This window comes from Melanaphis sacchari, unplaced genomic scaffold, assembly GCF_002803265.2.
Source record: "Melanaphis sacchari strain LSU unplaced genomic scaffold, SCAv2.0 Contig95_pilon_pilon, whole genome shotgun sequence".
Taxonomy (NCBI): domain Eukaryota; kingdom Metazoa; phylum Arthropoda; class Insecta; order Hemiptera; family Aphididae; genus Melanaphis; species Melanaphis sacchari.
In genome coordinates this window covers 470540-497243 of record NW_020271679.1, presented here as the reverse complement: position 1 = coordinate 497243, position 26704 = coordinate 470540, and the positions used below count along the sequence as shown (strand labels likewise).

General features: G+C 26.6%; 3 protein-coding genes across 4 annotated transcripts; 1 reads left to right on the top strand and 2 right to left on the bottom strand.

The window, feature by feature from the left end:
* Positions 1–729: 729 nt before the first annotated feature.
* On the bottom strand, positions 730–2432 carry LOC112603095 (inhibitor of growth protein 4-like). Its single transcript, XM_025351518.1, has 6 exons — positions 2355–2432; positions 2062–2297; positions 1891–1999; positions 1764–1817; positions 1458–1684; positions 730–831 (listed from the first exon to the last, which is right to left on the bottom strand). The coding sequence occupies exons 1-6, from the start codon at positions 2401–2403 to the stop codon at positions 730–732; spliced, it is 777 nt and encodes a 258-aa protein (XP_025207303.1). The 5' UTR covers positions 2404–2432.
* Positions 2433–5569: 3137 nt separating this feature from the next.
* LOC112603085 lies at positions 5570–13425 on the top strand. 2 transcript variants are annotated; one of them, XR_003115146.1, is made up of 5 exons: positions 5570–5803; positions 6074–6793; positions 12949–13019; positions 13218–13284; positions 13346–13425. XR_003115146.1 is itself a non-coding variant. In XM_025351505.1 (3 exons), exons 1-2 carry the CDS (start codon positions 5570–5572, stop codon positions 6779–6781), a joined length of 942 nt encoding a protein of 313 aa, XP_025207290.1. In that variant the 3' UTR covers positions 6782–6793; positions 8748–8826. The 2 variants fall into 2 exon arrangements, 1 of the variants encoding a protein (XP_025207290.1); XM_025351505.1 differs by lacking the exons at positions 12949–13019; positions 13218–13284; positions 13346–13425 and adding an exon at positions 8748–8826.
* Positions 13426–22737: 9312 nt separating this feature from the next.
* Positions 22738–26567, bottom strand: LOC112603077 (general transcription factor IIF subunit 1-like). The gene is made up of 11 exons (XM_025351492.1): positions 26414–26567; positions 26273–26346; positions 24983–25117; positions 24795–24914; positions 24574–24744; positions 24381–24508; positions 24204–24308; positions 23836–23962; positions 23518–23771; positions 23282–23420; positions 22738–23215 (listed from the first exon to the last, which is right to left on the bottom strand). The coding sequence occupies exons 1-11, from the start codon at positions 26426–26428 to the stop codon at positions 22957–22959; spliced, it is 1527 nt and encodes a 508-aa protein (XP_025207277.1). The 5' UTR covers positions 26429–26567; the 3' UTR covers positions 22738–22956.
* Between the last annotated feature and the right edge of the window lie 137 nt (positions 26568–26704).

Genomic DNA, 26704 nt, shown 5'->3' with positions numbered 1-26704 from the left:
ACCATACTATTATAGTATGTCTTTCAATGAAAAAAAATGCAAAAATTATTGATTAGGTTGTTGTAAAACGTCTTTTGATTTCATAATAGATTCTTTATTTGTTTACTCTCTGTGTCCTGTATCTAATATTTATATAATTATATTTATTACTACCAACTAGTAGCATTGTGTGTATGCCATAAAACCATATGAGTATTTTTATTTTTTTGTTAAGTACCATGTTAAGTATTTTATTATTACATTAAATTCTAATACTGTAATAATATTTATAATTTTAAATATGTATTATTATTTTATGTTTATTTAAAAACAAATTGTAATCTATTGTATTAGAATGTATATTCATGTTTTTCCATGTATATAATCTATTTTATCTGGACTATATTTGTTTGTGGCCATGCACAAGTCATTTCATATTTTGTCAATTAATTGTACACCGTTTCGTGTATAGTACACTACTTAATATAATTAATATGAAAAATGACATTTTGGGTTTAGATAGGAAAAAAAAACAACATAAATTTATGATATAGATATGATAGAATATTTAATTATAATTTCAATTTTTTATACAATTAAATGATAATAATATAACTAATTTGAATAAATACAAACAAGTGCTCTTTCAAAAATGTGAAAAAAAATTTTTTATTTAAAAAATGTAAAATATGTTTATCCATAAGTAATTGTATATTATTAGAAGCAAACATATTTCCTTTTAAAAATGAATTATTTTTTTTCTCCTCTTTGCTTGCATATTGGGCAAAACCATTTTCCTTTGGGCTTAGTACTCAATTTAACACATACAAAGTGAAACCATTCAATAGGACACTAAAATAATAAAACCAGACAATTAAAAAAATTATACTTTATAAATATAAAACAAAACAATATTTATAATAAAAATAGAACAATATAAGACATTTAATTTTAAAAATATAAAACACTATATTTTCTAAATAAAAGAAAAAAATGTAGGATATTGGATAGCATATGCTGTTAGCATAATATATGTCAAGTGGATTACTATAAAGGGTGTATTAAATTTTAATTCTGAAATATTGTATTCAAAAATGATTTTAAGTTGAGACTGTTAGCCTATGTTAATATAAACATCAAGTGAAGATTTCAGATATCTATGGTTATTAGTTTTTAATTACACTAAAAAATAAAATTGATTTTGTCAATAACTGGTTTAAAGTAATTCCCTCTTTTCTTTAATTTTTTTGTATGTTTCTTTTAGTTATTTTGAAAAATGTAAGAAATTTTAAATTTGAAGTCTTTCAAAGTATAAAATTAGTTCACTCTGGTTCTATAATTCACCCTTAAATTTGGTTAGTGTAGAATTTTTTCAATTATTTATCAACTTACAAGATACAGACACAAAAAAAGAACGAATCATTATAAAATCAATAGATAATTATGAATAATAATTAAATAAAAATTACAAGACTTACATCCGGGTTATCGCAGCCGATCATTTGACCAAAGGAAACTTGGTTACATAAGCAAAACTTTGGCTCATTTGGATCCACAGGCATGTCGAGTATTTGGGCCAGGTTAGCAGCTTCGGCACCAGCCAATACACCAGTCTCTGCTTTACGGGTAGAAGCAATCGGTTTAGTGTTACCACCAAGCAAAAGTGTTTTGCTATGTACTGCAGCACTTGCTGTTTTTTTACCCCCTGAAAAATGTTGGTGATTTTAATTCATAATACAATATAATCAACTCAAATGATATTAGAATTATATTGTTCACAAACTTTTTTCCATTTTTTTTCTTTCTCATAGCTCTCTTCTCCTCAGTTCTTTTAAGTCCTTCTGAAAGAAATACAAATGAGAGAAAAGCTTAACATCACTATCATTACATTATATGTTACAGAACACTTACTTTTAAATGAACTTTCGTCCGAATTTTCTGGGACGTTTGTGACTTTATTTTCGATTTTGGTGTTAAACTGGGCCAAATTTGAATCAAGTTTTCTTATACAATCATCCACCTGAAAGGTACAAATTAGTATAAAAATTCTTGGGTTATATGGATAATTCGAAGACAACATACCAATGCATATGTTTGTATAGCCAGTTGCACTTTGTCATCGCTAAATTCTTTGGCTTTCTCAAACTGACGCTGTATGTTGTCCATTGAATGGTTGTTTTTATCCGATAAGTATTTTTTGGATTTAAAATAATCGTCCGTCATTTTATCAATGCCTTGCATCACATTGTGTGTTCCAGAATCGAGGTTACGCATCAGAGTGAGATTTTGACGTAGTATGGCAGGCAAGTCCTCTAAACCTAAAATGTAATTTTTGTTATTATTTCATTGAAATATAAAACCGAAAGATCGTTTACTAGTTAGAAACTCATCCATGTTTGACGAAGACGATGACGCTGAATTCATTTTTATTACTTTATGATCTATCCGAAATTGCTAGGAGAAAAAAAAAATTAACTAAGACGTAGAACGCAGTTTTTACTTTATCGTCTTACTAAATAGTATGGGTTTGACACAACAATGATTTTTGTGATATCACGAATTACGAGAATTTTCTAAAGCTTTTACAATCATTTTCTATAAATCAGACTTGAAGCATGAAAAAGCTGGTAACACTGTGAAAATCATATGATTTCTAAAAAGCTAGAATGAACAATGTCGTTCAAATCTAATGTTTTATTTTTTTATAATAGTTTATTAAAACGATCCCATCGGTTTTTATCAATGTCTCTTTACTTTGGAAGAGTGAAATGTATTATCTAGCACACTGCTACCCCCTTGCCTGGGAAGAGAATTTTCATTTGTATTGACGTCACTACCAATGAAGTAATGGTAGAGCAATCAGAACGAGGGGGGTGAGACTGAGAAGTAGTATTTTTTGCACCATGTCAGGTTTGAACCGATGATCGCGCGCGTCATGGCCAGATGTGTGACCATTGCACCACCACTGCCCATATGTTTTATGAAGAAACAAATAATGGGTGCGGTTTTTTACCATACATGTAGTTTTTGGGTAGGCCTGTTGAGTGGTCCTATCCCTTAGCTTGACTAGGTTTACAATATTTCGAGTTAAACAATTAAAAGTTTGTGGTTTTCATGTGTTAAAAGGTCATTATACTAAATCTATTGCATATCATTACTTAAAACTCCTTGAATGCTGTTTGCCTGGAACTGAGGAAGAAGGATGTTAAAGTGGTACAGGGAGGAAAGGGGGGCGTAGATATTTTGAGGGAAGATAATGTTAACACAGATGTTTGAAAAACGCACACTAAGCTCCTTAATTGAATGTGTCACCATTATGTGGCTTCTTTTATTAAAAAAAAAAAAAAATGATTCAATTTATTACTTTGATATATTATTTACACAAATAAAGCAATGACTTTAAATAGTGCTGTACTATTATATCAAAATAAAATATATTGTTAAAGGTACATTTTAAATTTCATACTACACACAATTTTAAGGGTTGAAAAAACTAATAAGTAATAATTGTATTTTTGTAAAAAGACACGTAACATACGATAATAAAATATGCTGTATTGCCTGTATTATTATTATAAATAACCTATCTCTATTGACATAATCACAACAAATTGTTAAATATGGGAAAACGATTTGAGATAATAATGATTATTGATCGCTGATAGCTATATTGCTGTAAATACATTATATGATACAATACTGTTAATAAAATAATTTCAATTATAAAAGTCTTAATATTTACAAGTGAACAAATTTCTGACCATGAAATTTTGGCACTTCTAAAATACTGGCGCCCGGGGCAGTTGTAGCCAGTGCCTCCCCCTAAAAGGGGCCCTATATCACGCACACAATAATCAATATGGTTTTATTTTTGTTATAATGATTATTAGTATTATCGAATGTGTCTTACGAGTTGTGAATATTATAATAGTTTATGTAGATATTATATTTGCCATTTCATCGTATGACGCAAAGTTTATTTGGTTTTCGGTCAGCACACTAATAAATTGTACTTTGTGTATTATAATCTACATAACTATTGAGATGAAAAACGTTATGAAATACAATAATTAAATTGAATATAATTGGTATACCAATAATAATTATATCATTTAAATGTCATATCTAAATAGTTTTTGAAACATATAATATTAGTATTATATTTTATAGACTTTTTACAACCGAATAAATTGCGATAATATCCGATAATAAAGTTAATAATGGTTTAGTAAGTGTGAGTGAGTTTTTTATTATTAAAGACGAAAGTATAATAATATTTTTATTCGTAGTTCTATCGCAGCGTTTCTCGATCAGCGTGTCACGAAGTATGCCAAGACAGGTAAAATAATGACACAAAATGTACAAACATTTTTGATACGATTTACAAAAGCTGATTTAGATATTCGATATAATATTCACGATGATTAAAAGCAAGCTATCTGTTATTGACATGTTTCATATAACCAATTAAAATTAGATATTATCAAAATTCTTAGTCCTTAGTCTTATTTTTTCTATTGTGTGTCCCGAAAGTACGAAATATTTCAATGTTATGTCGCCATATCACCAAAGTTGAGAAACACTGTTCTATCGTCTCGCGTTCATATTTCCATATATTATCGTTACCTATAATATATCATAGAATGATCAATGCTCGTAAAACTACATCGGAGTACCAATATACCGACGTTAATCGAGTCCTACGTAAAATATGCGTTGCGTCCGACGAAAAACAAAACGGCAGCTTTTATTTGGCCGCATAACGGACGCAACGGAGTGGGCTGAACAGCGCAGTCAAAATACAAAGCACGCGGACTCATCGCATTTGAGTTGGACAGGAAAACCGGGATTCGGGTACCAGGGACCTATTCGGCAACGACTAGCGCCGCCTTGAACGTTCTGGTCGGACGCGCATCACCGCGAAGCTGGTCGTCACCGATGCGTGGTTTATGAGACCCTGTAACCAAACACCATTTGTTTGGTGATCCGAAAAACGGCAGAACAACGACGACCGGGAATGGCGACCGGTGCGGACGGTGCTCATTGAAATGGTAACAAAATACATACAATACGATACGCCAAAGCGTGTCACGATACGTTTTCACGGCGTTACACGAGCACATATTAATACATAATAAAACATGATATTTAATACAATGTTCGCGGTAAAGTATATTTTGCCACAGTGACAATAACGAACAGCAAAAACAGTTATTGTAAGTTGTCATATTGATATTATAGGAAGCTTATTTCCATGTATTATAGTCCATTTATACTCAGTGTTTGTTATTATATAAATTATTGAGTTTTAGTTAAAAGTTATCTTGCATGGTGAAGGTACAAATGTACAATACATATTAATATGATAGTATACAACGTATAATTGGCTTATAGAATTTAAAGCTTTGCTGTTTTAAATATTAACAACGAAATACCTAGTTGACTATAGCAACCAGATAATACATTCGTTTATAATAAATTAAAATTTTAAAAATTAAATTTTAATCGTCTATAAAAAAAAATTAATCCAGCAAAAATTTACATTTTATCTAACTCAAACAATTAGAGAGGCACGATTAATTATTAAATAATGGCATTTAACTGTAAGCGGATAGCTAAGTCTGAAGGGTGTTGCCGGCAAGACAAACAAATGATGAGATGTGCAACGACTGCTCTAAAGCAGATGAAAGATATGTTTGAAACAGCTTGGTGTCCGGTTAAAGAAAAATCGGACAAACAATTGAAAGGATACAATGGTTGTGTAATAGATCCTGCATGTAACATCAAAGAATGTCCATTTCGCGGAACTGGTGTGGCGCCTAACGTAAGTATAAATAAAATGATTATAAATTCGTAAAAATATAGTTATAACCTTTAATTCTATTAAGATATTAAGCTTGCATAACGTCAAAATTATTTAAGTCACAGAATAATTTTAGAAAAAAAATAATATGTTACACAATTTAGGTATGTGCTATTCTTATCTAACTGACAATTTCTTTATAAAAGGATAAAGGGTTAATACCATATACGTATAATCAAAATTAGTTCGATTGGTTAAGTGATATTTGATTTGTACGCAATCGTTGTATAGGTTTTACAGAACTATTGCACAAAAAGCATCGAGAAAACCTTCGGCGGGCAATCAGACCGTGACGCCATGCGGCTGTTGCCAGGCGAAGTAGGCCTGCGTGGTGACCGTGCCACGTTCTCTTTGGTTCGTGGCGACTGCTTAGGGTACGACAACTATAGTACCGGTGGCGGCGAAGTGTACTACAACATACGTCCGAACGTAAATCAGTTTGCGGATGACGAAGAAGTTATCTACGTCGATAGCAACGATCTGCAGGAGCAAGATCAAGAACAGGATCAGGATCGGAATCAAGAGCGTGATCCGGAACAGGATGATAAAGAGAACGACAATCAGCAGGTGGAAGAGTTAGAAGAACAACCATTGTCAAACGAACGCAAGCATGTGATGGAAGTGTTACCTAAGTCTGTGAAACCAAAGCTGGGACCAGTTACCGGGCTGCCTGTCAGCGATGACGAGCACGTGTTCGTTCTATGGCTGGGGAAGCGACCGGGTGAACCTGACGAGAAAGCCCGGCTGCAGATCGAGGTGCGCGTGCCCAAATGGGTACCAGATTCAGAGGAGGAGACATCTGAAACAATGCTCGCGGAAGAATTACCTGAAGTTACGACGAAACCGATAAAAGAAAAAAAGGCTAGTAGCTCCAAGAAGTCCGGCAGATCCAAAAAGTCTCGCAACTCCAAGAAGTCCGGCAAGAATAAACAGAAATAAAATCTATGAAAAGTAAGAATTTTATCACGCGTGTATATTATAGTTTGTGCCTCCGCATAGGTACTTTGTGTCCCGTTAAAAATAATTGATATTCAAAACTTAAAAAAAAATAAATTTTCTTATAATTTATATTTAAATAATGCAACGCCGACATTGAAACGCATATTATTTATAAATTAACTAAAAATAAATAATTTATAACTAAAATGGTAGAATAAAGTTATATATTTATATATCTGCCGTAAAAAGTTTATTTTAGAGATATAGACCATTAACCAGATCTCTTATAAAATAAAAAGTTAAAGTATATAAACAACCGAACTCAAATAGAACAAAACGTGATTATACAAATATGTGTTAATCGCGACGTTAAATGGCTGTTAAAACTGAATTAAAATACTGGTGAATAACATTTCCAATTATAAATAGTTTTGATAATTACTTAATTTTCTATAAACAATGAGAACTTCACATAAAATAATCGTTTTTCGTTACCCTACAAATCTTTTTGTGAGTCTCTCTTTAAATACGAATTTTGATTAATCCTTTCCAAATGTGAATTTGCGTTATGAAATTAAGATATTGCCTAAACTCAGGGCCGTGTTTAAGAATGTGGAGGCCCTAAACCCACCCTTATGAGTAGATATTATTTTTCGATTACATATATTTAATATATTGTTATAAGTGAATTTAATTTAATAATATATTAAAATTTACTGCAAAACAATATTTTATTAGAAACTATGGTTTAAAAATATTTGTAATTAAATATTAAAATAAAAATAATAATAAAATGTGATACAAATGTAAATTATATTAATTAGATAAATAATTCTAATTGTCATTATTGTCATTTGCACTCACCAACTTAGAATACTATCCTAACCTAACCTGACCGTCTTGAAAAAGAAAAATAGCAGGTCACTTTTGGAATTTGGGAAATAATATTTACCTTCTACTTTTAACTTTCTTTCCTTTGTCCACCAGAAGTATAATATATGCAAGGCGTTTTATGACGACCGTCGTATTATTTTGGTGAATAAAAAATTTATGACTATAATAATGGAGTAAAATATATTTATATTATTTTATAAGTAATTTTTCAGTAGTTAAATCAAAGAAAATTTTTAAATTTATTAAATATTTTAGTAATATAAAATAGTAACGTTTTCACAATAAAATACATCTTAATCATCGACGACGACTAAGAGATTTTATAGGATTTGATAGATTGTACAATTTATATAAAATACGAGGCACAAATTTCATTAAATTATTTCGAAGTTATTTAAAATAAATTATACAAAATTAAATTTTTCTTATGTGAATTTACCGCGTGCTTACTGTAAAAATTTTTTTTTATCGTTGCAAAGAGAAAGTTTTGGAACTATATTTTCAAGTTTTCACTTCATAATACTATTTAATACACTTAACTAACTCCGATAATTATCATGATCAAAATTTTACCAAAATATACTTGTGTAGTTAAAGAGTGTACACGTCTACCACATCAATGAAACCTTTATCAACATTATCATAAAATGTTTTTATTTAAAACTTATTCAGAACAGCGGTCAGGCGGCTTGCTATACAAGTTATATTATGTATTTATTTATAACTAGGGCTAGTATTTAAATGTAATAAAAAAATTTAAAACATGCATTTGGCTTTTTAAAAATATGCAATTAATATACACTAAAAAAAAAAAAATCATACATTTTAAAATAATAAAATAATATTCTTAACTATTCACGCTTTTTAAATGTATTATATGAAAGAATTACATGGTGTTTTAAATTTTCAAAACTAAACGAGCTTCTGTTAAACCTTTAATATAAGTGTTTTTGAGCTACGTTAATACATACTGTCACGAGATAAAAACGTCTAGTAACAAAATATACCATATAACATGCATTTTTTTCCAAAATATACAAAATAAAAACACCACTGTTTATCTCATCATGAGGTGATTCGTGGATATAAATGACAAAAGTAACACTTTGGAGGATCTAAAGGCCAATCCTATACAGAAACGTGGAACAACAGACTGGTTTGATGCAGCGAGCATAACCTGGGATAGTTATGGAACGAAACTGAGTAAGAGATCATCCACCACTAGAAAGTTCTTGTTACAGCCTGCTGACAAATGAGATGAGCAACAAAATATTATTGCTATGAGAGAGGAACAACCTTTCTTATAAAATATTGTATCAAAATTGTTTTTATTATTACCAAATTAAGTAATGGGACACTCTACGTTCATTTTTTACGTATAATGCGAAATAAATAGTTAAGTTAAAAAGAAAGGTGTTTTTACTACTTATTAATTGATATTGGTTATATTATATTTTATTTTTTTATATAACTTATAATTTTATAATATGTACCTGGCTGTACACCCACATACCATGATAAATTATAATTTGAACGAAAGACACTTTTATAAACGATGTTAGGTAAGTCAGTAAGTGACATTTCGAGAAGTATCGATGGGTAATTAATACTTATTGATTTAAAGTTTGAACAAAATCATATTATTTCAAAAACAATTAAGTCCATCTTTTGTTTTTCTTTATCTTCAGTTTTTACTATTCATACTAGTAATATAACTGATTTACAAAGAGAAGTAGTCTGTAAGTGTAAGTGTTCTAAAATATAAGATATTAGTTATATTTGAATTAGTAGATACAATATTAAAGATTGAAATACAATTTTTTTATAATATGCACACTTCATATTAAAGAACTAATATAAAAGAGCCTTAAGAACTTTGTCCCCATCTTTATACCATAAGGGAGAGTGTGGTAAGTTGACGAATCGATTATATTTCTTAACAAATTATGATATCATTTATCGATTACATACATGATATTAAAAACAACCATCGAGATAAGAATTTTTTTACATTCTTATAAAGCACATACAAATATGCATTTTGAAAAAAAAAAATTTAAAAAATTGATAGGTTGTTAAACTAGAATTATGCCAAATGTATAATGTCTAACATAATTTGTAGGTATTTATAAAATCTGTTTAAAGTAAATTACCAATTGGAGAAATTGTACAGTGTTGCCTTTAAATTGCCCATTAGTACAAACCAAATGCAGCACATGAAATAACCATATTATTTTCAATTAATTTAATGTTACAAAATAAAAATATTTTATAACCTACACAAGGTAAAAGTCAAATAAATTTGAAGTAAAAGTATAAAAATAAAATTATAGTAACAGTCACACAGGTCTAAATAAAATACGAAAATAGGGATGTATTACAAATGCTTTACTATATTATCGTTATTTTTTTTTTGTACGGTGGTGGGGATAATATTTTAACTGGCTAACCTTTCTTGGTGTCTGTACGCACCCCACTATTCGTGTCTATTTTGATAGGAACAACTTATATATCAATTTCTAAGTTATTAGGATAAGAATTAAATTGTTTATACGAGTTATTCTAACCACGTTTTGACAATATTTTTGGAACATTTACCGTTAAGGAATTTTTGAATTACCGTAAGTATAATTATTAAATCGAGTTTATACTTTGGAAAGTACATGTTCTATGCTATATTTTAAATGTATTTATGTAGAATATAACAAGTTATATGTGCCGATAAATAATTAAAAGTTTAAAAAGAATGTGTGGGGAAAGATGACTTGGGTAAATTGATGATGTAAAATAAATATACAACAAAATCGTCAACTTACACAGTTACACCAGTACATTTTATAAAAGTATTCAATTTATACAAAAATTATTTGTTAGGATCATAATGGTGACAACGTACAAGAAAAAAACCATAAAAACGTGGTCGCCCGATACAATAAAGAAAGCAATAGATGAACATAAAAGTGGAAAATCGACATGCTATGCTCTTGCAAGACGGTATAATATTCCAGAAGCTACTCTTCGACGGTATATTAAAATTAATCAAAAGGTACCTAAACAGTGTAATGTAACTTTTTCATGTATTTAAACAAATGAACTGTGTCATTTGTGAATTTACATATTATTGAATATATTTAAAAATAGTATGATAAATGATTAGCACTATGCACAGATTTAAAGTTTAAATCCAAAAAAATTATTACATTTATATATCCAGTCATATATTATATTATATAACAAATGAATATTGAATAAGTTTATTAGGATTATGCTATACATAGTGGTCGATTTAGAGATACATTTTTCTCAGAAGAATAAACACAATTAGCTAAATACATCTCTGACATTAAACATAAAGCTTTTGGTTAGACTAAATTTCAATGTCAAACATTGGTGTATGATTTTGCTTAAAATAATGGCATTGTACATAATTTAAATAAAGAAATAAAATTAGCTGGTTAAGAATGGCTTAAGAAGTTTATGAACGATTTCGGTTGTAGTCTTAGAACACCTGAGTCAACATCAATTAGTCGATTAAAATATATTGAATAGAATAAATGTAGACTTATTTTTAACTTTTTAAAAGAAATAGGATTACAAAATAATTACACAGCACATCAAACATATAATGTTGATTAATCAGGGTTGTCAACTGATCTAACTAAGGCAACCAAAAGTTTTTCACCATTAAGCACAAAGTGGGTAGGAAAAGTTTCATCTAAGGAAAAGAAGTAAAAATATAGCAGTTGCATGTGGTATGAAATCTTTGTTCCCCCCTTTTTTCATCTTTCCAAGGAAATATATGCATCCAAAATTTATGATAGGATCTCCTTCAGGCAATAAAGGAATAGTGCAATTTCATGTTACATTTTGTATCATTTTGTAAAATATGTTAGACCCAATATTGATGGTTCTATTTTACTAATTCTAGGTAATCATGCTTCGTTTTCTACCAAATACTACTCATAAACTACAGCCTCTTGATGGTTTTTTTGGGGTGGGGGGGGGATCTCTGAAATCATATTATAACCAAGTATGTAACAACTACATGATATCTAATGCTGGACATATTATAACGGAAACACTAATTGATCATTTATTTGAAGAAGCATACTCGAGAGTTGCTACTTTAAGAACGTCTTTAAATGGATTCAAGGCATGTGGGATTAAATCATTTAATCTTTTGATTTTTCTGATGAAGACTTTGCTCCAGCTGCTACAACAAATTTAAATCTCATAAGAAACGCTAATCAATTTTAAGACATTTATTTGTGAAATATGTATCTGTTAAGTATTTTATTTTAATTTTATTTTTACCATATACTAAAATGTATATTAGTTGTGTTAAATTTGTAATTGTTAATACTTAATTTTTACTGATAAAAGTTCCTAAGAATTAATATTTTAAGAACCTATTATTTTCTTTTTTAAATTTATTAAATAATTATGTTGTTAGTTTTGAGTTTTCACTAAATAAAGGTTAATGAATAAAGTGTTTTAAATTATTTTGATTTGTTTAATCATGATTATTTATTTAAATAATAGGTTGATTATCTAATAATTATCATTTTTTTTTTTTTTTTAATTTAAATTTAAATTTTCATTATGCTAACTTTTATAATATGTTTAATATTATCATACATAAAATAAAATTAATAATTATTCTATATTTTATTGATTTATCAAATGTATTTAATAAACCCTTTAATATAAAGTTTTGAAATTATTACACATTATTCTTGATATTTAAGACAATGCTCATAAAAAAATTTTAAGATTTTCTGATTATTATTTATTAATGTAATTATCATTTAAACCTTAGATTTGTCAACTTACCATGCTCTCCCCTACACATAAACGCAAATTAACCGGTAACTATTTTTTTAAATATTTATTTACATAATTAATTACAATGATTGACAACATCACAATAAAAAGTACTATAAGCTTGAAAAAATTACCAATGCATAATTACAAACAATAAATAATACAGTTAGATTATACATAAAGTAATGCGTTTATTCGCCACTGTTTATCTTGTAGTATTCTCATACAAATCGATGTGTATCACAACAAAATTTAATCAAATATAAATTAAACATAATTAACATATATTATACAGTCAATTAAGACAAGTATTATATTTTTAAAACAAATTACTTCTATAGAGACAACAATTATTGAATATTAATATTTAATTAAATATTAATTGTATCTGTTTCAAGAGATTTTTATTTTGAAGTTAAACATTAATTATATTTTCTTTTTTCTTATAGAATTCAACCCCAGCAGAATTAAAAACTCTAGAACAATTTTCCATTGGTTTGCAATCCTCTAGCCATAACAGGTAATATACATATTTTTTTTTATTTACTCATTAAAATACTACCATTTAGTTTTAATCAATTATTATTATTTAATTCTGAAACAAATTATGAAGCTTCAGTTCAAAGACAAACTCAGTTAATTAGAATAATATGTAAATTAAAATATTTATAACTATAAATATGATTTTTGTTAATTTTAAATTAAATTATTTCAACAGTAACCAAATCCCTACAACATCAAAAGATATGGCAATGTCAACTAATATGAAACCAGATATGCTACGAGTAAATTTATTTTTAATATATTTTTTAAATATTTTATGATAATTAATTAATTACATTATAGGTGAGATTAGATAAACTAGGTGAAATTCCTTCAACATCTGACAGAGTCTGTATTGAATGCAAAAATTCATGTTTATTACATGAAAAGATTTGTGCATTATGTCGTTTACAGAAATTGCCAGGTCTTATAGTAACACAGATTAATATGCCTGGTAAGTTAATTTAGGCTTAAGGATTTTAAACTATTTAACAATAAATTTATTATTATTAAGTACCTCCATGAGTTCTTTAAATTCATTCAGAAACGAACAACCATTAGAACCTGTCAATGCTACAAGTCAGGAAAAAAATTCCTAAAGAAAAACAAAAAACGCGAATTATAATTTACAGTTTATAAAGAGTGAACTATAAACCATTTAACAATAATAAAAATATTAATTAGTTATAATAATATTAGTGGTGAAGCTGCTTACGAGACAAAGACATTGTCTACCCATTTTTATTTTAAACTGATTGCTTTGTATATATATATTGTCAATTTGTGTTTTAATTTGTATTAAAATAAAATGTTTTTATTAAAATTTATTGTATTTTATCATAGATAAATATTTTAGTTTATAAAATAAAATAAAATATATTTATATTTTTGGATATGCTGTTATTTAAGTTTTATTTTCCTTAAAATTTAAAATATATATATATATATATTATAAAATTAAATTTTTTTTTACTGATGTTTCCAAAAATAATTTATAATAAGAATATTTATTTTAAATTATTATATTTTTTTTTTAAAATCACTGTTTAATAATATGAATATATCTAAACATTGTTTATATAAATAAAAGAAAATACTTGCAAACAAACTAACAAATGATATTTAACTTTAAATTTCATACACAAAATACATCTGTAATATAATAATTACCTAGTAAAAAATTGTAACAAAATACCTATTATAATTATAATAAATATTATTTATAAATTATTAGATTTTATTTTAATCTGCAATTTAATATTAAAATATATATTATAATATAGAATAATTATAAATTATAATTAATGAATCTGCAGTAGATTGAAATAAGTTTAGTATACTAAATTCTTTATAGGTACTTACCAACAAATATTTTGTTAGATGTATATGACGTGCATGTTGCGACCGATCCAAATGATATTTATTTATTTTTTTATTTTGGGTTATTGACAATAGTCAGCAAATTTACAAGTTTTTTTAAACCAAGCTTTTTAGCTCCGCCATTCTCTTTTTTTCCCATAGTACTGTATTAATTATGTAATAATTATAGCTGTACTTCTACACTGAACACTGAACAACCAAATTTTTTCACACACGACTACACGAGGTTAGGTACGAGTAGACGAGTAGATGGTACTACGACAGAAATCAAAATCGTGGAAATATCAAGGCAATTCGTATCGTGCATTGAACATTTATACTATCATTATCATAGTATCATAGCTTTTATAGTCTCAATATTATTGTAATAACTATTTTAGGAATATGTTTCCTGGTATTCTCCAGTGGCATCGACCGCTGATACTTGATAGCATAGCGATAAATATAACATAAACTAGCCGACTAGCATATTATTGTGTAATAGTGTAATACGCAAGGAATCAAACTTGCATAAAATTATTAAAATTAAATATAATAATATAATATTTTACTTAAAACTTAAAAGAGTACTTACAAATAATATCATTAATATCTGTCTTTAAAAATATTTTTAATACAATAGGTACATATTGGGTTATTTTGTATGGGCCCGATGGATATAAATTATAAATATGACACCGGTCCACTATGCAAATGCACAGTAATAGTGTAGCACAGTGGCTCAGTCCGCCCCTGTACTCTGTAGGTACCCAAGAAATCCATCTCGTAATGAGCTTAGCCGATGGGTAAGATTATACGACTATGCGACTATGCAACGAATAATCTAAATTTTAAACTATTTGGACAAATGCGATAAGATGTAAAACGTCAATGATTTTTACTTGAAAGTTAATACCACAATTATCAGTTTTCAGTCGATTGTTTTAAAATTATAAAACTATCATCTATTACAATAAAATATCTAACATAAAAAAAATAATAATAAATAAAAATACTGTAAAATGCTGTTAATTATAAGAATATTATGATATTTAGTAATGTCAATTGGATACAATTTTAGATGAACTCAGTACAAAAAAACGCTAAATTTGTATGGCATTTAAAATTTTTTTTCACTTAGTTAAGTGTAATTGAGTGAGCACGTGCTATCTTTAAATTGTAGAAGTTGATTGTCGAAATTTCGACAATTAATACATTTTACTAATAAAGCTTAACAATAGATAAGACAAATATAATAATTTAACTTAATTAAAAAAGATGCAATTCATATTTTTTTAGTAGCTAAATAAAATTAGTAAGTGATTCATGTAAAAAATGATTGTGCTCTTTTTAATTTTTTAAATTACAATAAACATTTGTCTTTAACTTTAATTTCTACGATGTAGTATATTTTATTTACCTATATTAATGTTAAATTTAAATAATTATTAAAATGTATACATCTCAAATATCTAAATAGGTAAAAAAATTTAAAAAATAATAATGTTTTTTATCAAAAAACAATTTAAGATAAGTCATATAATATTAAAATAACGTTTTTAATTTAATATTTTTATACAAAATACTTTGTAGAAAACATTTTTTTTTTTTTAAAAAACTTTGAATCCAACTTCCAAGATATGGAATTAATTACTCAGTTAATAAAATATAATAAAAATTATATCATAATTTTTTACAAAAATTTAAAATAGTTTAAATCAGTAATTCAATAAATATAGTTGTAAATACGAACTATTTGGTAAAATCATATATTGTTTCAGGCCAACTCAGTGGCGCCGAACACGTACTTGAGGTGGTGCATTTGTACCACCTATAATATTGGTAGGTGGGTACTGGCCACTGGGTGTCTGGGTCCATATAGTTATGTATTATATAAATAGATCATGAATGTGTCGATTTATGTATAAAACAATATTTTATTAAAGTTTTATTGAAAATGTTGACTTTGAACTTAATTGGAAATAATATTTTGTGGGCGTCTAGGTATGAGTGGGTGGTGGGTGGGTGGTTAAAATTTGTGTTTGCACCACCTACTAAAAAGTAGTTCGGCGCCACTGGGCCAACTACTTAGCTAATAGTCATTACTTATAACTACTAATATTATATAGTATTATTTTGTCAAAAAATTAGAAACAGAAGACATATATAATAGTAGGTATTATATTATTTTTATTTTAAACTGAGTATTAGTATTTGAGTTTAATATTGTTTAAAGTAATTTAATATACAAAACCATTGAATAAAAAAAAAAACTCGATGGATTGTTTTTAAAATAACTGATAAAAGCTTAGTTATTTCAACGATAGATTTGATTAAACTGGTTAAGTTCTCAAGTTAATTTGAAAATAAACTAATCAAAAAGTTTCAAAAAAAATTGACTTTTTAACTAGCCTTCGGCTTTTTTCAATTGGTTAATGCGCACTCTTGTTGAAAATACTAAATCACGTTCGTGTGTACGAATAATATAATAATATTATATTATATTTCGCCGTATCGGACGCACCGCAGTACCGCACTGCGCGGCAGAACAGCATGGTCAGAATAGAAATCGCACAGACGCCACAGACTCGCCGCACCGTCGCTTCACGTAGGACACGGTGTGGCGAGTACGAACGATCGTACACGAACGATTTATTTTGTACGCCATATTATTCATGTTGGTATATTATGTAGAATAGAGCCCACCAGACAATCTGACCGAAATATCGTTTGTCAATAATTTTTGTTTCTACGGAGTACGGACATGGACAACGCTAAATATTTACGAAAAACTTATGCGGGAAAATCAATCATAGAAAGGCGTGCCGCGTGATAGATCTTTCATTGCTGTATTGAATGGAAAAAACGATAAAATAATGTTGCGAACGGCAATCGTCGTCTAGAGGAAACTAGTAAACAACGCGCGGGCTCCACAGTCCACACCACAGTCTATGTTTCTGAGTACCTATTTAAACGACGGAATTCTCACTAAGTCGACGTCAGTTATCGCGTTACATAAATCTTAAACAAACATTACCAATTAATTTTTTTTCCATTGAGCTATCGTATCTAAGCTAGGCGTGATAAAGTAAAATGTAATATTATGTTCTTACACTGCAGTAAGTACTATACCGAAACATAATGATTATTATGATATGATACATTACGAATAGTACTCATAAATCACTTACGCAGAATAGTTTACGACTGCCAATAAACATTATTACAGGCAAGACTGTACATAATCGTAAACGCGATTGCCGATTGTTTGATTCGGTTTTTATCGAAATATATGTTAGGGAAAAAGTAATATATAGCCATATAGGTACTATAAATGACGTCGACGACACGTCGGTTGTCGATAGAATATGCTTTTTAAGTTTTTTTACAATAAATGTTTAAAAACGATAACTGTGCAGTTTGTGTTTGATTTGTACTTTAACGATTAAAACGGGTTTGGTTTTTTATTATTATTGTTATTATTACTTTTCGTTTTTTGAATACCTATCCTAGGTTTACGAGATGATGATCAATTTGCGTAATCCTACAGGTAACAACTATATATATATCTATTTACTTAATTTATCATTCAGGCTCATTAACATGATTATCCTAACAACATGACATGCTTTTAATTGCCTACAATTACATGCCAGGTGTGATTAAAATTCGAAAGATACCAGGATTTTTTAATCCTTTTTTAAGTTTTCACAAATACAATACCTATTGTTAGGTTATTAATTCATTTTTAATTTAAATAAAAGATCGATAGCTTAATCGACAATAGGTTGGTGTAAATCATTATAGTAAAATTGACAAATAATTTTTCAAATACTTGTTCAATATTTTTTAGTACATACCATTATACTAAGTAGGTAGGTACGTATGTGAATATTTCTATATCGGTATTGATAGGTAGGTACATATTATAATTTGTATTATGTAGGTGAACAAATATATATATTATGTACATTTATTGTTTGTGAAGATGACCTTTGGTATTTGATATTAAGGTCATTAATAATTAATTTTATTATATTTACTATATTTATAAATATTATATAATATATTATTATTTTATAATCAGAACGAATGAGCAATGTAAAACATAGTAATATATTGTAACATATTTTGTAATTTTATACACACAATAAATAAGTATATCGTATTATCGTATAATTAAAAAAAAAATAACACATTTTATGAATATTTATTTAATTTTTGTCTTATAAATTGTTGTAAACTAATTAAAATAATTAAAAAATAAAATTTTTATTGTGTATAGAAAATAATAATATAATTTATAATTAATATGTAATGGAAAAATTTTAAGTAAGTATCTATAAATGAATAATTTATTCTTTGAGTTTCAAAAAAATATATACAGTAAAACCTCTCTATAACGGAATCGTTTGGGACCAATATTTTTTCCGTTATAAAGAGTTTTCCGTCATAGAGAGGTAGGAAATTATATATTATTTACACCGGGACTATTGACATTTTCCGTTATAAGGAGGATTCCGTTTAATAGAGGATCCGTTATAGAGAGGTTTTACTGTAAACCTATAAGAAGAAAAAAATAATTTTTTTATTAGGTATATCCGATTTCGTCAATATTTCAATTTCAAAAGTTCATAATGTAATTTAACTGTAGATTTTTATTTTTAATTTGTAGTAAGAACAACTCATTTGAAACATTGCATAACTTTTTTTTGCGAGTATACAATTTTTTTTATTAACATAAATAGAAAAAAATTCGAATATTTCAATAATATATAGGTAATAATAGCTCAAACAATTTAAAATTATATTATGTTCAATATATACATATAGGTAAATATTATATTTATAGTATATTTGATAAAATTTCAAGTTTCTGTGGTTATTCAATGATTTTTAATAACATTAAGTACTACTAATACCTAATCATAGAAGTCACCTCGTTGTAAGTAAATTTTAAATACTTCACTTTAGCAAAAAATGGATGAGTTAAAATTTAATTCAATGATAAATCATTGCTCATATAAACGATTCTGTGCGATTTTGAGACGGGGCAGACAGGCTGTCTGCTTATATTTTTAAGGATGTTTTAAAATCACCAATGTTAGTAAATTGTACAGTAGAGCCAAAATTTAAGATCGTCAGTTGTCTCCATTAGCTACTTTTTCTTCATCATATTTAATAGATATTTATTTGTTAAAAATAATTTCCAATTATTGGAAATTGCATGTATTTTATTTGGTGGAACATTTATGCATTTGATTGGTTATATATTTAATATTTTAATGAATTAAAATTATAAATACAATTTTCTCACTTTTTGCCTTTTGAATTTATGTTATACATACCTATAAATTTTTATATATTAAGTAGGTATCTAATTTTAGGAACCATAATTAATTAAAAAAAAAACTACAATTGACAAAAAAATAAAATAAAATTTCAATACGTGAAAACCATATCTAACTAAAAAATGGAATCTATGTTGATGAATTTACATTTTATGTACAAACATTTCCGATAATCGAGTATTCTCACGATTTTGTGTACTTGCAGTCATTACTCATTAAAATAACATTATTGTTAACGAGATTTTAGAAGATATGTACTATAAAAAACATCTAGGTATACATCGTATATATTATTATTATATATATATATATATATAAAAAATTGTTTAGTAGGTTTAAAATATTTTCATCATAATATTATATTTTAACTCTTAACGTTTATGTGTATAATAAAATTGGGTCATCAATCTACACCCCGCCACTTCCAAATGAAACCTTTAAGATTTTTATTAAAATAAATAGTTATGTATTAATATATTATATTACCTAACAATAATACTTTTTCGTATATCAAGGTTAACTGCTTTTAAGTTATAATAGTCAATATTGACATACCTACACTAGACAAGTGTTAATAGGTCCATGATATAATTAGGGCTGCGAATTTGTAGAAAAGTGCATTTTTTTTTGTGACTGTGAAACGTGGCTTTGTAAGTATATAATTTGAGTTAAGTAACAACGAATCCATTCATAAAACATTTTATTTTATATTTTTTAGCATTTTTAATATATTTAATTTTTAGGTTATTTTTTTGCATTTTAATGTCATATTTTCTTTTTTTAGTTTATTTTTCAGTATTTTCAATTATTTCCGTCAATTAACATTTATGAAAACTAAATTACTAATAAAATAAATATAAAAAAAATTTAAAAATGTTTCAGGTGAATAGCATTATATAAAATTCAAATTCAATCAAAAATTTTTTTTTTTAATAAACACATTTTTATGCATGTAAAAATATCATGTACTAAATGTATATCCTAAAATATCAATATAAATATAAAAATCGTATTAAATTCACAGCCCTAATTATAATATATTGATAGTATTATTTCAAATATTTCAATAGGTATTAGTGCAATTACTATGGGTCAGATGATTGATTGAATAAAATTACATTACATGAAAATCCAAAATATATAAATACATATTATACATATAAGGATTAAAATGATTAAATTAAAAAATGTAATTATTTGTTGATAATATATTATAGATTTATACACTTGAAAAATATAAAATATGAAAGTAGTATTATCAACAATTAAAAATACTACATTTTATTGATTGATTGATGACAGAATGTCAGTCATAGGTACCTTGCTAATGATAATTTTAAATTGATTTTAATGTATATTATGTACATTTCTGGATTTTCAAAGTTGAATTATTACAGTACCATCCACAAATAATCTTTTATTAAAATTAAATGTTTGTTTATATTGTTTTGTTTGTATTCACATGAAAATGAATTAGGTACATACTTATGAGTTTTAAATTAAAAGTATTAATTAAACAAATATTTTTCTTCATTTCACCAATGTACAGCATAGAAAATTTGAATTCATTTATTTGATTTTGGTTTTTTAATTTCTTAAATTTTTATACTTTATGTATGCATAAAAGCATAAAATTGTACAAAACCCATATGGAAACATAAATAATATTTTTGCTTTAAATTTGATTATATATTAATTCACTTTAATATTAAGGTTTTTATACAAAGTTCTAAAATTTGAACTGTTTAACACAAATTTGGTGTGTCGTACATTCGTATGACATAGTCAGCACTCAGCATCACAAATTAATGTCTTTGGTCTTCTAAATAATACTTGATAAAAATTTAGTATAAAAAAAAGAATTCAACATAATACATTCAAATATTGCAACATTAAAATCTATAAACTGAATTCCCATTTTTCATATTTTATGGACTTCTGCATATTTATTTATTTAATTGGGTTTGTTGGTTATCTCAAAGAACTGTGATAGACATTACCATAATTATGAAAAGACATTATGTTAGTAAAATAGAAATGATTATGATAACAATATTATGTTTTTTATATTTATTGAGCAAGTTGTATTAGCATGTTTGGTGATAGCTAGAGAGAATGCCCAATTATAGATACTACCTTACTGCTAACGCTAGTATTAAAATGTGTGGACAAGAGTGAAGCATTGCCATAAACATCTTCTATAGTGATTACTGATTAGATATTATGTTCCATGGACAAGTTCATTGGAAATGAAAAGTATAAACACTAAATTTTCAAAAATTAGTGTTATACTTTTCTTAATATTAAATTAAGGTGTTTAATTGACAATAGTTTACAGTGACAAACAAATTTATAAAAAATAAAAATCATAAAAATTATTATAAGAATACTTGTCATAAAAGTTTTTTATTTAAAAAAATTAATGGTTTTTGATATATTGAGTATTCTTTGATCAAAGAATAATCATATATATATAATTTAATAAAATATTTACTAAATATATTTATTATTATTTATTTATTTAAAATCAATTCAAAAATATTTGTACTTATTTGGAAATTTAATCACAATTTGGCTTATATATAACAAAAATATTTTAATATACATAAAAAGAAAAAAATTGATTTGAAATAAGAATTTATTTAGAATTTGCTCTTTGACAAAATAAAAAAAAAAAAATACATTAAAAAGATACAATAATCAATATTTGCTATCTTTATCATAAAGTGTTGCTATTAAAATAATATTATTACACAAAAAGACATTAAATTACATTTTGTTTTCATTTTTTAAATACATAACATAATTTATGTTCCGCTGTCCACATTTAGTGTTATTAATTTAACAAAAAATATGAATCACTTACTGTAAATAAATTTTCTATGTTACATAATATTCAAAATATGAAACAATTATAGATGTAAATTCAATTACATATATTGAGTAACCAAATTATTTAAGATAATTTTTAAATAATTTAAAACCATGATAAAAATGAATTAATAATAAAAATAAATTAAACTATGAATCACAATTTAAGATAATACAATCAGCCATCAACCTATACACAGGTAGACAAATTAAATCACCAACAAGTGGTTTTTTTGACTACAAGTGCTTGTGGCATAGCGTGAGTACATGACTTAGCTATTTAAGTACAAAAAAAAAAAGTTCTATAATTCAATATGATTTTAGTTAGCATTTTTAGTGTTTTAATGACAAGTACATTTTGTTCTTTATCATTTTTCTTTCGGGATTGATTCTTTTTAATAATAACGCAATAATCCTAACCAATTGCTCAGAGCTTAAATTAGAACGATTCTTAAACTTAGTCACAAGTTGAGTAGTAGTTATTGGTTTTCGTGACAAATATCGACGGACAGCTTCTTCAGTTATACCATGAGTATCAGATAAAGTAACTGGAGAAAAATCAATTTTAGCTTTTTTCTGGGAAGGTTCCATGCTAAAATAAAAATTTTAGTATTAGTTGGTATTAGTATAAGTTATGCTAAAAATAGATTAACATTACCTTTGATTAGATGAATCACCTGACAAACTAATTAGATCAGGACCATTATTTTTCAATGCATCTAGATTAAAAGGTCTTTTTCTGGTAATTGGCTCACTGTCTATATCTGAACTATCGACAGAACTATCACTATCTGAATCTACAAAAATAAAAATGTGATAATAAGTAATTAGACTTTTTAGATTAGTTAACAAAATAAATTTAAAAATATATTTGATCTCAAATAAATTTATTACCTGAATCTTTTTTTGACTTTTTGTCATTGTTTTTCTTTTTTTTCTTATTTGGTGAAGATTGCTTAGGTTTGTTTTCTTCTTTTTTGGTCTTATCTTCTTCTTCCACATCAGTGTTATTTTGTTCATCTTTATTTTCTTCTTTCTTTTCTGCATCTTCATCTTCATCCTCATCTGATGTCAAGAGACTTTTTAATGCTTTTTCTTCTGCCACTCCCTGCATTTCTTTAGTAACTTTAGCTTCGTCATCTGATACACTATAGAAAAAATTATAAGCATTTAATTTTAGGTTTACAATAAAAAATACTTCAAATTAATTACTCGTCTGAAGAATCTGATATATAATCCAACTCTCTTCCCTCTTCATCACCATCATCACTTTCTTCTGTTGCTGATTCGTCAGACCCTTTTGACTTTTTTTTTGGTTTAGCTTTGACCTTGTTTTTTTCTACAAAATAATAACTAAATGAGTAACAATTTGATGATTATATTTTTAAGATCATAAATAAGTAACTATGTTAAATTAAAAAAATATATCAATATGAAAAAAATGTAATTACAACAATTATTCAAGTTTTTAAATTTCTTAAACATTGTGAGCATTCCAAATCTTTGATATTAAAACAATCAATTACACAAAATATACTTAGATTATCTATAATTTTTCTTTTTAATAAATACTGCCTTACGTTTTTGTTTCTTTTTCTTTTCAATTTTTTCTTCGTCTTGTTCTTCTTCTTCGGATTCATCTTCTTCACTTTCTTCCCACTCTTCCATTTCAGATATTTTGAGTTCTAATTTATAATTGTCCAAAATATATCAACAATAGCAATTAATATGTCTAAATAGTAGCTTATTTTTCAAACCTTTGCTTTTACGACTTTTTGTTGTTTTTTTCCCTTTAGTTTTATCGTCTTCATCAATATCTTCCTCTTCTTCATTTTTAAGCCTTTTTTGTACCATGAGAGTAAAATGATTCAAAACCTTATTACGCCTATACATTTTTTATTCATATAATTATCATATGTACTGTAATTAACTAATTTTCTAATTAAATACCTTCCAAACTCTTCTTCTGCTTCTTCAGAAGTTAATGTTTTGTAACGTTGTACTGGTTGAAAGTTATACCACTCTTCTAGTTTATGTGCAATGACCATACCATCTTCTCCATGAGTAAACAAGTAATATGAAGAATTGTCAGTAATTCCTCCTTCACGTACACCCCTAAATCTACATAACCAATTAGGTATAATAATATTAATAAAAATAAAAAGACATACTTTTTCCCGCCAACTTTTAATGCCCATGGACTAGACTCTGAAACTTTTTTGTTACCTCCATATCTTCGTTTCCTTGCTTCTTGTCTAGCTTCACGACCAAATTCACTTCCAGCTCCAAATCTAATATAAATGAAACGTAAACATTTATAACACTTTAATGTTATAAATATAAAAAAAAAATACTGTACTTAGGCATATCTTCTTCTATAATTTTTCCATCTACTTTATTTGTCTCTCTCTCCATTTTGGCATGAGACCATTTATCAAAGTCAATGTTTAAATTGCTATTGAATTTCATCATCTGATATTTTACATCAGAGTTTCTATAAATTAATATAAATACAAATTGTTAAATTATGAGATATTGATAAGCAATTGCTTTTCTTTTTATGATAGTAGTAAACGATGTAATTAGCCATATCAGGCAAGGTAATTGGAATTTACAAATCATGTTTTAAATAATATAAAATAAAAATATTGATTTAGGAAATTTGTGTTCAGTAGTTTCAATTTTATGTTTAATATTATAGTAAATTACATGAAATAAAATTTAAATCTAAGAACATAATCTGCATTCTTATGTTGAGTTCTTACATTTTTAGTAATTTATGAATATTTTCAAATATTAGCCCAATTCCACTTTGATATTTATGCTAATAGAACAAAATTTTAATTATTGAACATAAACTTTGGTATGTTAAAAATAAAATGAAGGGAATGAAATGTTAAGTTATAATAAGTAATATAAATAAAATAAAAATACTAACAAAAAATTGTATAATATTACTTGCTACAATAACTAAGAAGAAACTTTTTTTTTCATGAGCTGAAATTTGTTTTATAACTAAGTTATAAAACTAAGTTAGATATAAGTTTATACTGTATATATTGTATAGTTATCTTAAATGATTATCAACTTTCACTGTAATTCATTGTGATAATACTAAACTTCAAATTAACTAGATCACTGTTAATATATTTTTGAATTATTAAAACACTATATTTAATTTAAATGAATAATTTAATTTAATAATTAATAAATTTAAAATGAAACTTATAGTTTAACAGCTATAATATTTACTTAGACGCTTTTATCCCACTACTAATGTACAAAAGCGCAAAATGAAATAGTGCTTTTTGCACTTTTGAGTTGCACCGTATTTTTAACAGGTTTACAGTTACAATACATTAATAACAAAAAAAAAATCTTATCTAAAATGTACATTATATTTAAGTAATTTTATATATATAAATCAAAAGTTACAAGATATTTTTGGGATTTTTAAAATTATTTATTTAATAAGGATGATTGTATATACTGAAACAATAATTATAAAACACAAAATCTAGCTTATTAGAAAGTATTTACAAACTATAAAAACACCAAAAACACTGACATGATTTTCGTAGACAAAATTAATAATGATATCTGTACGCTTAAACCCATAAATAAACACGTATAATTGCATATTACTTACTTGGATACCCTTAACGAGAATTCTTTAGTATTTACCATGGGTGACATGTAAGGAATACTGCTCCCGCTGACTTTCTAAAATTTGTTAACAATGTTAATCCACAGCAAAAAAAGTCAAAGAATTATTTACTATGGAACTTACATGTGAAAAACTCATTGTTGGCAGTCAGATATAAAATAATAAATTATTAGATTCGTACGTCGAGTCGTCGTTGTCGGGAATATAAGTCACACAAGCGAAGAGTCGTCACAGACAAGTAGACAACACTTAGCTCTGACTCTGAGTTTTGAGTGTTTTGACTGAACAGTGAACACACGCTACACGTTATCTATAAATTTGGGATAAATCTCAAATCTTGAGATAACGTGATACTGGTCATAGCAGTGGTACCAATACCGCCGCTGTCGCTAAATAGACGACGACTCATCCACG